Source organism: Anguilla rostrata, chromosome 14 (genome assembly GCF_018555375.3).
Source record: "Anguilla rostrata isolate EN2019 chromosome 14, ASM1855537v3, whole genome shotgun sequence".
Taxonomy (NCBI): Eukaryota; Metazoa; Chordata; class Actinopteri; order Anguilliformes; family Anguillidae; genus Anguilla; species Anguilla rostrata.
In genome coordinates, this window is record NC_057946.1 from 2205706 (window position 1) to 2219488 (window position 13783).

At 52.7% G+C, this 13783-nt stretch overlaps 1 protein-coding gene across 1 annotated transcript in view; it reads right to left on the reverse strand.

Annotated features, from left to right (window-relative positions):
- The window catches only part of LOC135239870 (fibrillin-2-like), a 115504-nt gene that overhangs the window by 35625 nt on the left and 66096 nt on the right, over window positions 1–13783 (reverse strand). Inside the window, exons 27-39 of the mRNA XM_064308856.1 lie at window positions 13634–13759; window positions 12714–12839; window positions 12330–12452; window positions 11379–11504; window positions 7985–8110; window positions 7464–7586; window positions 5524–5646; window positions 4569–4694; window positions 3335–3457; window positions 1728–1850; window positions 962–1123; window positions 673–741; window positions 58–183 (exon numbers count right to left, since the gene is read on the reverse strand). Of these exons, the coding sequence (XP_064164926.1) occupies window positions 58–183; window positions 673–741; window positions 962–1123; window positions 1728–1850; window positions 3335–3457; window positions 4569–4694; window positions 5524–5646; window positions 7464–7586; window positions 7985–8110; window positions 11379–11504; window positions 12330–12452; window positions 12714–12839; window positions 13634–13759 (1602 nt within the window). The remainder of the gene's footprint in view (window positions 1–57; window positions 184–672; window positions 742–961; window positions 1124–1727; window positions 1851–3334; window positions 3458–4568; window positions 4695–5523; window positions 5647–7463; window positions 7587–7984; window positions 8111–11378; window positions 11505–12329; window positions 12453–12713; window positions 12840–13633; window positions 13760–13783) is intronic.

Genomic DNA, 13783 nt, shown 5'->3' on the forward strand with positions numbered 1-13783 from the left:
CAGATTTTGTTTCCAGAGGACAGGTGACCCCCCAGGACGCCCCCCCCGCCCGCTCACCCTCGCAGATCCGGCTGTCCTCGTTCAGGTAGTACCCGGGGGGACAGCCGCAGTGGAAGCTGCCGAAAGTGTTCACACAGTTCCCCCCCTGGCACAGGCCCGGCAGCTCCAGGCACTCATCGATGTCTGCGGGAGAAAATCGAATCGAATCGAATCAAATCAAATCAAATCAAATCGAATCAAATTGAATCTAATTTAATCAAATCAAATCAAATCAAAATGTATTTATATAGTGCATTTCACAAACAATTGTCACAATACACTTCACAGACAACCCTGGCCTAAACTCCCACAGGCGCAAGCCTACAAATACAAATACTGATGAATATTACACACTTACTGCATATGTACAGGCATGTCAAAGAACGTACAGTTCATATTATTTTCCTGCCACAAAAGATAGTGTCTATAATGAAATCAGCGAGGAGCGCAAGTCCAGTTTGACTCATGCTGTATGTTTACATATCGTACCTGCGCGCAGAAAAACTTGCAACAGGAGGAAAAAAAAGGATGCATAGCAGTATGGTTTATTAGCGCTGGGTTGTGAACCCAGTACAGAGAGTGTTCAGGTCCCATCGACAGGAACGCGGTGCTGTGGGGTGCGGGACGCGTTACCCTCCAGTATGATGGTGATGGGGTTGGGTCGGAACCCCTCTCCTCCTGGGCAGAGTGTGTTGTAGTCCGCTGATGAGACAGGACAAGCATTTTCGCAAAAAGGCGGGAAACTGAAGCAGAACTGCTCCACACGGCATCACACAGCAAGAAAAATCAAAAGGCGACTGCAATATCACTATCAGTATTACACTGTAATCCTGTCCAACTGATTGTTATCATTCCTGATGTCAGGAATTAATGATGACTGTAGGAGAGTGCTAAGCCCACTAAGACAGGTAAAGGCTCTTACTGGTGTTGACGGCAGGACAGAGTTCGCAGGGGTTCCCCCACGCCCGTCCCAGAGAGCAGCAGCAGGAGGCGCGGCTAACGGCCACGCCCACCTCCACACTGCACTCCAGCTGCCCTCCGCCGTCCCGACCCAGCTCCAGGTAACAGTTCCCCATACGAGCATCTGAGGGGGGGGAGGGAGAGAGAGGGGGAGGGGAGGGGAGAGGGGAGAGGGGAGGGGGAGAGAGGGGGAGGGGAGGGGGAGAGGGGGGAGGGAGAGGGGGGTAGAGAGGGAGGGGGGAGAGGGGGAAGGAGGTGGGGAGAGAGAAAGAAAGAGGGAGAGGGAGGGGGGGAGAGAGGGGAGAGAGGGAAAGAGGGGGAGTGCGAGGGGGGTAGAGGGGGAAGGAGGGGGGGAGAGAGAAAGAAAGAGGGAGAGAGGGAGGGACACACAGGGCTCAGGACGCTGTACTACGTTTAGGAGGAATGAACATGTGGTCTGAGTTAATTCCAGCTCACTGGAAATTCTGATCAATCAGTCGGTGATTCAGAGGAAGTTTCTGGGAAGCACATGGAACCGAGAGTTCCTTCCTACAGACAGTTTTAATCATGGCAAACGAGCAGCTAATTACTCCAACTGAACTCCCACTGTGACGAATAAACGTCCTCCCAAACCACTGCTCACCACATCACAGATCTTTTCATTTTTATTTTTCCCCCCGAGAGGCATTGTGAAATATCAGTGGGTTCCCAGCGCACCCGCCAGAACGGGACGGGACCCCGGGACCTACCGACGCAGCCGACGCCCGTGGGGTTGAGCTCGAAGTCCGGCGGGCAGTCGCACACGTATGACCCCGGCGTGTTCACGCAGTGCCCGTTCACGCAGTTGATGGGGTCCAGGCACTCGTCCACGTCTGCACAGCACAGAACACAGCGCGTCAGAGAGAACGGCCCCCTCAACACTCAGGGCCACGTCTGCACAGCACAGAACACAGCGCGTCAGAGAGAAAGGCCCCCTCAACACTCAGGGCCACGTCTGCACAGCACAGAACACAGCGCGTCAGAGAGAAAGGCCCCCTCAACACTCAGGGCCACGTCTGCACAGCACAGAACACAGCGCGTCAGAGAGAACGGCCCCTCAACACTCAGGGCCACGTCTGCACAGCACAGAACACAGCGCGTCAGAGAGAACGGCCCCCTCAACACTCAGGGCCACGTCTGCACAGCACAGAACACAGCGCGTCAGAGAGAAAGGCCCCCTCAACACTCAGGGCCACGTCTGCACAGCACAGAACACAGCGCGTCAGAGAGAAAGGCCCCTCAACACTCAGGGCCACGTCTGCACAGCACAGAACACAGCGCGTCAGAGAGAACGGGCCCCTCAACACTCAGGGCCACGTCTGCACAGCACAGAACACAGCGCGTCAGAGAGAAAGGCCCCCTCAACACTCAGGGCCACTTCTGCACAGCACAGAACACAACGCTTCAGAGAGAAAGGCCCCCTCAACACTCAGGGCCACTTCTGCACAGCACAGAACACAGCGCGTCAGAGAGAACGGCCCCCTCAACACTCAGGGCCACGTCTGCACAGCACAGAACACAGCGCTTCAGAGAGAAAGGCCCCCTCAACACTCAGGGCCACGTCTGCACAGCACAGAACACAGCGCGTCAGAGAGAACGGCCCCCTCAACACTCAGGGCCACGTCTGCACAGCACAGAACACAGCGCGTCAGAGAGAAAGGCCCCCTCAACACTCAGGGCCACGTCTGCACAGCACAGAACACAGCGCGTCAGAGAGAAAGGCCCCCTCAACACTCAGGGCCACGTCTGCAGCATCTACAGCTGCTGCTCGCGTCACTCTGCATGAAAACACCAGTCTTATTTGCCCAATGAAAATTAGCATTGAGCTAAGCGGTCAGCTACTCACAACTTTCAGCACGTTACTTTTTAAGATGTAGCGAATAATAAATTCAAATGCAGGGCAAGGAGAGCAGGCATTGTGGCATTTAAATGTCACAGGCACTGAGTAATTCTTCTAGTTTCTGGCTCGTTCTTATCAATGTAGGAATGACGTAATAGAGGGAAACTCGAACTGTAAACTGCTAGCTGGAGGCTGGCCTCTGTTAGCATTTCACTGCAGAACGAAACAGGGAAATCCTAACCGTCTGCGTCTCCCACAGACCAAGTTTTATCAAATCATGGTGTCACTTCCTCCCCCCAAAGGAACTCTATACCCCTGTAATGAAGCCTTGGCAGAGAACAATGTGTTTAGGTTATGAGCTGCAGGTGAACGGGTCTGTGAAGGTGAGCTCACCTGTGCAGTTGCCTCCTGACCTGTCCAGAACAATGTGTTTAGGTTATGAGCTGCAGCTGAACAAGTCTGTGAAGGTGAGCTCACCTGTGCAGTTGCCTCCTGACCTGTCCAGCTCGTACCCCTCGTCGCAGATGCACCGGAACATTCCGGGGATGTTCTTGCACGTGCCGAAAACACAGAGGTTCTGGAAGGCGCACTCATCGATGTCTGCGAGAGCACAGGACAGAACAAAGAATAAAGCCAACCTGGACACTCCGTCCTTTTACTCTAATAAGACGAATCAAGTCTTTTAATGTTCATTCTTCCCTGGAACATTCAGTCCCAAGATCATTGTGAGTTCAAACATTGTGTAAAAATGCTAAAAATGCAACAGTTTTGCTAAACAAAGTTCATTACTCACTGACCATTGCAGTCAGAGAGAAAGATCTCTGGGGAACGTGTTGGCTTTGGTTAAAACTTGGCCACTCGATTCATTTAAGTAGTACAAATTGATTACATAAACTGAAGGGACAGGTTATTTTTATTAATCTAACATGCATACCCAATGGCATATTGCTGCTGCTGAGGGCTGTATTAAATGTCAGTGTGATACGGACGGCCCAGAGCCAATAAAAGACCTAGGCTGGAAGGAAATGCCCAGGGGCAGTCTGGGCCGGGTTATGGAAACAGAGTCCTGTGCTGTTTTTGGATGTTTTTCTGGTAGTTTCTCCACAGGCTGACCATCTGGCTCAATCAGACAGAGAGAGCACTGCAGTGCACTGTGTCTGACATGCTAAAACTCTACAATAAATATTAAAACTTTTTTATAACCACCAGAACCATGGTTGTTTATGCGGCCATGACTGACTGTTTCTAACTCTTAACACATAACTCCAAAGCTGAGTTTCAACCAATTCAAACAAGGTTTCTACAAAACTTGGTCATATCATTTCAGCCCACAGTGGGAGATAGGCCACAGGGCACGCAGACATACATCAACCAATCACTGTCGGTGTTGTTCTAGTGGTTGTTATCAACACTCTTTGCGATTGGAGGAGCACCTCTCTGTTTACTATGCTAAAACGGTCCTTTCGCCATTTAATTATCTACGGTTCACAATAGAGTCATCATCTTCTTCTCAGCTCCTGTTCCAGTTGGCGGTTGGGTTGGAGTTGGATCATCTTTTCAGCTCCTGTTCCAGTTGGCGGTTGGGTTGGGGTTGGGTCAGCTCGTGTTCCCAGTGGCGGTTGGGTTGGGGTTGGGTCAGCTTGTGTTCCTATTGGCGGTTGGGTTGGGGTGTAGGGCGCTGGTTGAGAGCAGGGTTCCGTGCGTTCCTCACCTTGGCAGGACCTGCTGTCGGGGGCGGGGTTGAAGCCCATCTCACACTCGCAGCGGTACCCCCCCGGGGTGTTGAGGCACTGCCCGTTCTCACACAGCTCCACGTTCTCCGCACACTCCTCCACATCTGAGAGACACGCCCGGGGGAGAGGGGGGGAGGGTCAGCAGAGAGCCAGCAGTATGAACCAACATGCAGGACCACAAAATCACACCAAAAACCTGCCCCAACCCTCCCTAGCGACAACTCACAACCCAAACCCACCCCAACAACTCACAACCTAAACCCATCCCAACAACTCACAACCCAAACCCCCCCTCCCAACAACTCACAACCCAAACCCCCCCTCCCAACAACCCACACCCCCCCTCCCAACAACTCACAACCCAAACCCCCCCTCCCAACAACTCACAACCTAAACCCATCCCAACAACTCACAACCCAAACCCACCCCAACAACTCACAACCCAAACCCACCCCAACAACTCACAACCCAAACCCCCTCGCCTCCCAACAACTCACAACCCAAACCCCTCGCCTCCCAACAATCACAACCCAAACCCACCCAACAACTCACAACCCAAACCCACCCCAACAACTCACAACCCAAACCCACCCCAACAACTCACAACCCAAACCCACCCCAACAACTCACAACCCAAACCCTTCAATCATTCTCCTGCCATTCCCACAGAGACAGAGACAGCAGTCAGAAGAGGTGTAGCCGGGGGTGGGGGGGGACTGACCTGTGCAGGTGTAGCCGGGGGGGGGGGGGGACTGACCTGTGCAGGTGTAGCCGGGGGTGGGGGGATGACCTGTGCAGGTGTAGCCGGGGGGGGGGGACTGACCTGTGCAGGTGTAGCGGGGGTCGGGGTGGGGGGACTGACCTGTGCAGGTGTAGCCGGGGTGGGGGGGACTGACCTGTGCAGGTGTAGCCGGGGGTGGGGGGGGCACTCACCTGTGCAGGTGTAGCCGTCGCCGGTGTAGCCCTCTAGGCAGGTGCAGCGGTAGGAGCCGGGCGTGTTCACGCAGCGAGCGTCATCACTGCAGCTGTGAGTCCCATTAGTGCACTCGTCCAGGTCTGCAGGGGACACAGCACACCGCTCAGGATCACTAACACACACACACACACACACACACACACACACACACACACACACCACCGCTCAGGATCATTAACACACACACACACACACACACACACACACACCACCCGCTCAGGGTCATTAACACACACACACACACACACACACACCACTGCTCAGGATCATTAACACATACACACACCACTGCTCAGGATCATTAACAAACACACACACACACACACTCACACTCACACACACACACACACACACCACCGCTCTGGACCATTAACACACACACACACACACACTCACACACACACACACACACCACTGCTCAGGATCATTAACACATACACACACCACTGCTCAGGATCACATGACCAGGGGACACAGCACACCACTGCTCAGGATCACATGACCAGGGGACACAGCACACCGCTGCTCAGGATCACATGACCAGGGGACACAGCACACTGCTGCTCAGGATCTCATGACCAGGGGACACAGCACACTGCTCAGGATCATTAACACACACACACAGCCACGCACACACACAGGCACACGCACGCATGTACACATACACACACACATATACACATGCGCGAACGCACGCACACACACGCACACGCACACACACACACACACACACGTACACATACACACATGCATGCACACACAGCCACGCGCACACACAGGCACACACACACACACACACACAAGCACGAGCACTCGCAAACACACACGAACGCACGCACACACACACACACGCGCACGCACGTACACGCACGAACACATGCACACACACACACGCCTGCATGTACACATACACACTCACGCACACGTGGACGCACACACACACACACACACACACTCGCGCACACGTGCACGCACGCACATACGGACACACACACGCACAGGCGCACAATAACACACAGACACACACACAAGCGTACGCACGTAAGCACGCACACAAATACATGCACCTCTCACTCACTCAAACACACACACTCTCAAGCAATCTCACTCTTTCTTCAGTGTTTTCTTTCTGTGCCCCACTGTAACCCCCCACCCCTCCCCCCATGAACACCCCCCCCCACACCGCCCCCCTGCCCCCCCCATGGACTGTCTGTTATCTGACCCCCTTCCGGCCTGCTCCCCTCTCTCCGAGCACCACGCTGAGGGCCAAGCCCCACACCGTGCCGATGATGCAGATAAAGGCACATCAAACGCCGGTATGTCATGGGTTCTCGTGTGTGGAGAATGGGCAAGAGAGACTCACGGAGACGCTGCACCGGGGGAACCGACAGAACACATTCTGTTTTTCTCTGGCACCGGTGATTTATACGCTCAGAATAAGTGATATTATTATACAAACTCCCCACAGAAGAAAGCCATGGGGCGGGGGGAGCAGGAAACAGCACAACAGGCCTATTGTGGGCCGACTCTGTGCGTAACCAAATATCACTGCCACTGCAGAGGGTCCCTGTATGAGGCCGTCTGCCTGACCCCCCCACTGAAGACAAAATATCCAACATAAAACTACTCACTGACCAGGAACATTTTCACAATGAGCAGACTCTGTATGAGACATAGTGGGGTGGAGTGGGGCAGGGCAGGGGAACAGCGGGTGTGGCGTAGCGGGGTGGGGCATGGAGGGCCAGGGCGTGTCCAGCAGAAGGCGTGGCCTGTTCGGGGAGGGGGCGTGTCCAGCAGAAGGCGTGGCCTGTTTGGGGAGGGGGCGTGTCCAGCAGAAGGCGTGGCCTGTTTGGGGAGCGGGCGTGTCCAGCAGTAGGTATGTCAGGGCGGAGCTTACCCACACAGGTGACCCCGTCGCCCACCCATCCCTCGCGGCAGGAGCACAGGAAGCCGCCGGGTATGTTGAGGCAGGAGGCCTGCAGGTGGCAGTCATGCGCTCCGATCTCACACTCGTCCACATCTGCACAGAACACAAGCAAAGTTAGCCTCCCCCCAGTACTGCGTAGTACAGACACACACACAGAACACACCCACCTTTACCCTAACCCTGCAGTACATACACACACAGACAATACATACAATAAAATGGCACTGCGATATGCCAATCAGCACAGAACCAATCAGCCCTGAGCCGATCAGCACTGAGTCAATCAGCACTGAGCCGATCAGCACTGAGCCAATCAGCACTGAGCCGATCAGCACTGAGCCGATCAGCACTGAGCCAATCAGCACTGAGCCAATCAGCCCTGAGCCAATCAGCACTGAGCCATCAGCCCTGAGCCAATCAGCCCTGAGCCAATCAGCACTGAGCCATCAGCCCTGAGCCAATCAGCAGTGCCCCAGAGAGGACAGGCTCACCTGTGCACCCGGTCATGCCCTTGCGGAGAGAGTACCCGGGCTCACAGTGGCAGACGAACGAGCCCTTGGTGTTCTCACACTCCCCGAACATGCAGATGTTGGCGTTCAGCTCGCACTCGTTCACATCTGTGAGAGAGAGAGAGGGAGAGAGGGAAAGAGAGAGAGACAGAGATAGAGAGAGAAAGAGAGGGAGACAGAGAGAGAGGTGAGAAAAAGACAAAGAGAGAGAGAGGGGGACGGGGGTGAGAGAGAGAGAGAGAGAGAGAGAGAGAGGATGACACACTGGGCGACGGTCGCTCTGGCAACAGCGCCCCAGCGTTACCGGCAGCCGCAACGTTACAGATTCTGCAGACTGACCAGATACTCAGCTCCTGTGCTCCTTCTGTCCTCTCTGTATCTAAACCACAGATGTTTGATAACAGGACTCTCCTGTGCTATATTACAGTACTAAATGCCCCATATGTAATTCTATAAAGCAGATAAAATTATATTGTTTTAGTTCATTGTTTCAAACAGAGAGGAGGACAAAACATTGACTGTTAAGAATACATAGTAGGACATCTGGTGTGTTTACAGAATCTGTGGTAATACCACGTAACAGATGAAATAATTCTGTACTGCCTCCTGTACTATTGCCATTAGTTCAACCTGTTACTAAACTCATGACCTTTAGGGTTAGAGACATAAAATCCTTCTTCTACCGGTATGCATTTTTTAAAAAGAAAATATTTATATTTATTCTTTTATTTTAATTTTAAGAAAATTGGCTGAGTACACAGCCTCTTTTACAACAAGGACCTGCCCAAGAGGCTCAGTGGGCATCACCAAGTAATGCTGACACGAGAGCTAACGTCTCATTTGCGGAGACAGTCTGGGGAACCAAGGAATGCAGCCAATCAGCTGTCAGAGATGGCGATCAGGTGACCAGACTGGACAGCCAGTTAGCCAGGGTAGGAATTTGGGCAGGAACCCGGGGGGTTCAAAACAGGCGGGTCAGAATTCCCTTCGGTCAGCGCCATGGGGTCTTAAACGACCGCATTACTCTGAATACTTTTCGAACGCGTGTCAGAGAAAACCCCGAAGAATGTGGTCTAGGAGTGAGCGGCATAAAACACCAAGCTGGACCTTCCAGAGAGCAGGGCCTACACACCCCCTCCCCCGCCTTCAATGCCCCCCCTCAGTTACCCCTAACTGCTTTAAAATATAATCTATAACGCGGTGGCATCTTCTGGAAACTCGATTGCATCAATAAACTACAAACCCCAAGGTCAGGCTGTCCAAATTACATTCTGCCAAGTCTATTATTACAAGAACAAGTTGTAGCAAATACTACGGCATAAAGTCCCTGAGATTAATCTGTTTGGCTCAAAGGGTCACAGCACATATTTAGTTCACACTGAGCTGAGCACAGTGTGAAGTTCTCAAATCTAAAAGTCGTGATTTAAATTCTGCTTTCTTGAAGTGTCATGTTTAAATATCATTAAAATTTATTCAGATTGATTTCACTGATTTCAACATTTCTTCTGAGGATGTTTGCGGTGGGAAACTTTATTTAAAAAACTTAAACAAGCGGCTTAAAGAAACCAACAATGTAGCAAGTAATACAGCTAATGTTTACCCTAACAACCGCACAGCAACAGAGAGCTCATCTGCTTTTTTACGGTCTCTGAAATCGATTAGACTGCGTGAATCTGGGTCAGTCAAAAATCTGGACTTGTGGGCTGAACTCACAGAAAAAGAGAAGAGTTTAAAATGATAAAACTGGCAGGAATACACGCGGATTACTTATGCAAATCCTCATGTCCACAGAGGTTATATCACAAGGTGAGACTGGCCTTACTAGCAGTGAGTACTGGCCTTACTATCAGATCCCATTAGACAGAACCCTATATCACACACACAGGTGAGTGACCGTTACCTATGCAGATCCTCATGTCTACAGAGGCTTATATCACACACAGGTGAGTAACGCAGCCTTACCCCTGCAGGTGAGTAACCTGGCCTTACCCATGCAGGTGAGTAACCTGGCCTTACCTATGCAGGTGAGTAACTCAGCCTTACCCTGCAGGTGAGTAACCTGGCCTTACCCATGCAGGTGAGTAACCTGGCCTTACCCATGCAGGTGAGTAACCTGGCCTTACCCATGCAGGTGAGTAACCTGGCCTTACCTATGCAGATCCCCATTAGGCAGAACCCTATATCACACACACAGGTGAGTGACCGTTACCTATGCAGATCCTCATGTCCACAGAGGTTTATATCACACACAGGTGAGTTACCTGGCCTTACCCCTGCAGGTGAGTAACTCGCCTTACCTATGCAGTGAGTAACCTGCCTTACCCTAGGTGAGTACCTGGCCTACCCATGCAGGTGAGTAACCTGGCCTTACCCCTGCAGGTGAGTAACTCAGCCTTACCCATGCAGGTGAGTAACCTGGCCTTACCTATGCAGGTGAGTAACCTGGCCTTACCTATGCAGATCCTCATGTCCACAGAGGTTTATATCACACACAGGTGAGTAACCTGGCCTTACCTATGCAGGTGAGTAACCTGGCCTTACCCTGCAGGTGAGTAACCTGGCCTTACCTATGCAGGTGAGTAACCTGGCCTACCTGCAGTATAACCTGGCCTACTATGCAGGTGAGTAACTGGCTTACCCTGCAGGTGAGTAACCTGGCCTTACCCATGCAGGTGAGTAACCTGGCCTTACCCCTGCAGGTGAGTAACTCAGCCTTACCCATGCAGGTGAGTAACTCAGCCTTACCTATGCAGGTGAGTAACCTGGCCTTACCTATGCAGATCCTCATGTCCACAGAGGTTTATATCACACACAGGTGAGTAACCTGGCCTTACCCCTGCAGGTGAGTAACACAGCCTTACCTATGCAGGTGAGTAACCTGGCCTACCTATGCAGCCTAGCACAGTTATATCACACACAGGTGAGAACCTTACCCCAGGTGAGTAACTCAGCCTTACCCATGCAGGTGAGTAACCTGGCCTTACCCCTGCAGGTGAGTAACTCAGCCTTACCTATGCAGGTGAGTAACCTGGCCTTACCTATGCAGATCCTCATGTCCACAGAGGTTTATATCACACACAGGTGAGTAACCTGGCCTTACCTATGCAGGTGAGTAACCTGGCCTTACCCTGCAGGTGAGTAACTCAGCCTTACCTATGCAGGTGAGTAACCTGGCCTTACCATGCAGATCTCAGCTATATGCAGGTGAGTAACCTGGCCTTACCCTGCAGGTGAGTAACCAGCCTTACCATGCAGGTGAGTAACCTGGCCTTACCTATGCAGATAGTCCTGGTTTACCCACAGGTGAGTAACCTGGCCTTACCCCTGCAGGTGAGTAACCTGGCCTTACCCCTGCAGGTGAGTAACCTGGCCTTACCTATGCAGATCCTCATGTCCACGGAGGCCATGAAGCCGTCGAAGCAGAGGCAGTGGTACTCCCCGGGGACGTTAGCGCACTGCCCGCCATCGCATATCCCAGGCTCCTCCTCGCACTCGTCCACGTCTGACACGCGGGAACAGGAAGGGGGGGGGAACAGAAAGGTGGGGGAACAGGTGTTAAACAGGCCCTGTCCCCGTTAGAGGAACTCCTACGCTCACCTGGGTCGCCCTGGAAACGGCGCAGGTGCAATACCGTAGCGGAGGGGAAGGTACAGTACGCAAAGGTATAAAAATCAGATCTAGAGAAATGCTTTTTGTAATAAATGCATTGCACATATTATATGTGCTAAAGAATCTTTCATATGTTATGTATAATGTTAAGCACGCAGTACTGCTATGAAGGTATACACAGATAAACAGGTGTTAACGGTAAGATGATACAGGTGACAGTTGTTTCTTTACCTGTGCAGTTGCTCTCGTCAGGCAGGTACAGGGTGTATAAGGACGGTAAAGATGGTACAGGTGTATGTAGCAAAGATGGTACAGGGTGTATGAGGATGGTAAAGGTGGTACAGGTGTATGAGGATGGTAAAGATGGTACAGGTGTATGAGGATGGTAAAGGCAGTACAGGGTGTATTAGGATGGTAAAGGTGGTACAGGGTGTATAAGGATGGTAAAGGTGGTGCAGGTGTATGAGGATGGTAAAGGTGGTACAGGGTGTATAAGGATGGTAAAGGTGGTGCAGGTGTATGAGGATGGTAAAGGTGGTACAGGTGTATGAGGATGGTAAAGGTGGTGCAGGTGTATGAGGATGGTAAAGGTGGTGCAGGTGTATAAGAATGGTAGCGGTGGTACAGGTGTATGAGGATGGTAAAGGTGGTGCAGGTGTATGAGGATGGTAAAGGCGGTACAGGTGTACGCATGCAGGTACAGGTAGAGGTCGTTTACCTGTGCAGGTCCTCTCGTCGGTCATCAGGGCGTAGCCGGTGCTGCAGCTGCAGGTGTAGCTCCCCTCCGAGTTTGTACACAGGAAGTCACACCCTCCGTTCTCGATGGTGCACTCATCGATGTCTGAAAATGACCAATAAGGACTCAGCAGGGGCGGGGCCAGGCCCATGGTGGGCGTGGCTTAAAACATGAGAAGAGGAGATCGGGAGGGAGGAAGGAGGGAGGGAGGGAGGGAGGGTCGGGCCAGGCCATGGTGTGCGTGGCTAAAAACATGTGAAGAGGAGACCGGGAGGGAGGGAGGAAGAAGAGGGGGAGGGAGGAGGGAGGGAGGGAGAGAGCAGGGGGGTGGGGAGGGGAGGGAGGAGGCAGGGGCGGAGCTCGTACCCGTGCAGCCCTTCCGGTCGGGCGTGGCCTGGTACCCTGGGTCACAGGAGCACTGATAGGTGCCCACCATGTTCACACACGTCCCGTGTGGGCAGAGGCTGCTGCTCAGCTCACACTCGTTCACATCTGTGGGGGGGGGATCAATAAACACTAACACTGAGAGACCATGACTGAGCGGGGAGCAATGTGTGAGCGTGTGAGTGTGTGCATGTCTGTGTGTGTGTGTGTGTGTGTGTGTGTGTGTGTCTGTGTGTGTGTGTGCATGTCTGTGTGTGTGTGTGTGTGTGTGTGTGTGTGTGTGTGTGTGCATGTCTGTGTGTGTGTGTGTGTGTGTGTGTGTGTGTGTGTGTGCATGTCTGTGTGTGTGTGTGTGTGTGTGTGTGTGTGTGTGTGGTGTGTGTTGTGTGTGTGTGTGTGTGTGTGTGAGTGTGTGTGTGTGTATGTGTGTGTGTGTGTGTGTGTGTGTGTGCTGTGCATCGCGCTTGTGGTGGGGGTGGTGAGTGTGACATGCTGGGTGTGTGTGTGTGGTGTGTGTGTGTGGTGTGTGTGTGTGTGTGTGTGTGTGTGTGTGTGTGTGTGCATGTCTGTGTGTGTGTGGTGTGTGCATGCGCGTGTGTGTGGTGTGTTGTGTGTGCGTGTGTGTGTGTGTGTGTGTGTCTGTGTGTGTGAGTGTGTGCATGTCTGTGTGTGTGTGTATGTGTGTGTGTGTGCATGCGCGTGTGTGTGTGTGTATGTGTGTGTGCATGCGCGTGTGTGTGTATGTGTGTGCATGCGCGTGTGTGTGAGTGTTGTGTGTGTGTGTGTGTGTGTGTATGTGTGTGTGTGTGTGTGTGTGTGTGTGCGTTTGCATGCTTGTTTTCAGCCATTCATTAGTGAGGCAGGTAAACAGCCCACCAGTAGAGGGCAGCGTGCTCACTCACCGATGCAGGAGTTTTCGTCGGGGGACAGCTGGTGGCCGGGGGGGCAGAGGCACTGGTAGCTCCCCTCTGTGTTCTCACAGGACCCCCCCTGACAGAGCGCAGGGTTCCTCTCACACTCGTCGATGTCTGACAGGTGAGACGACACAGGTA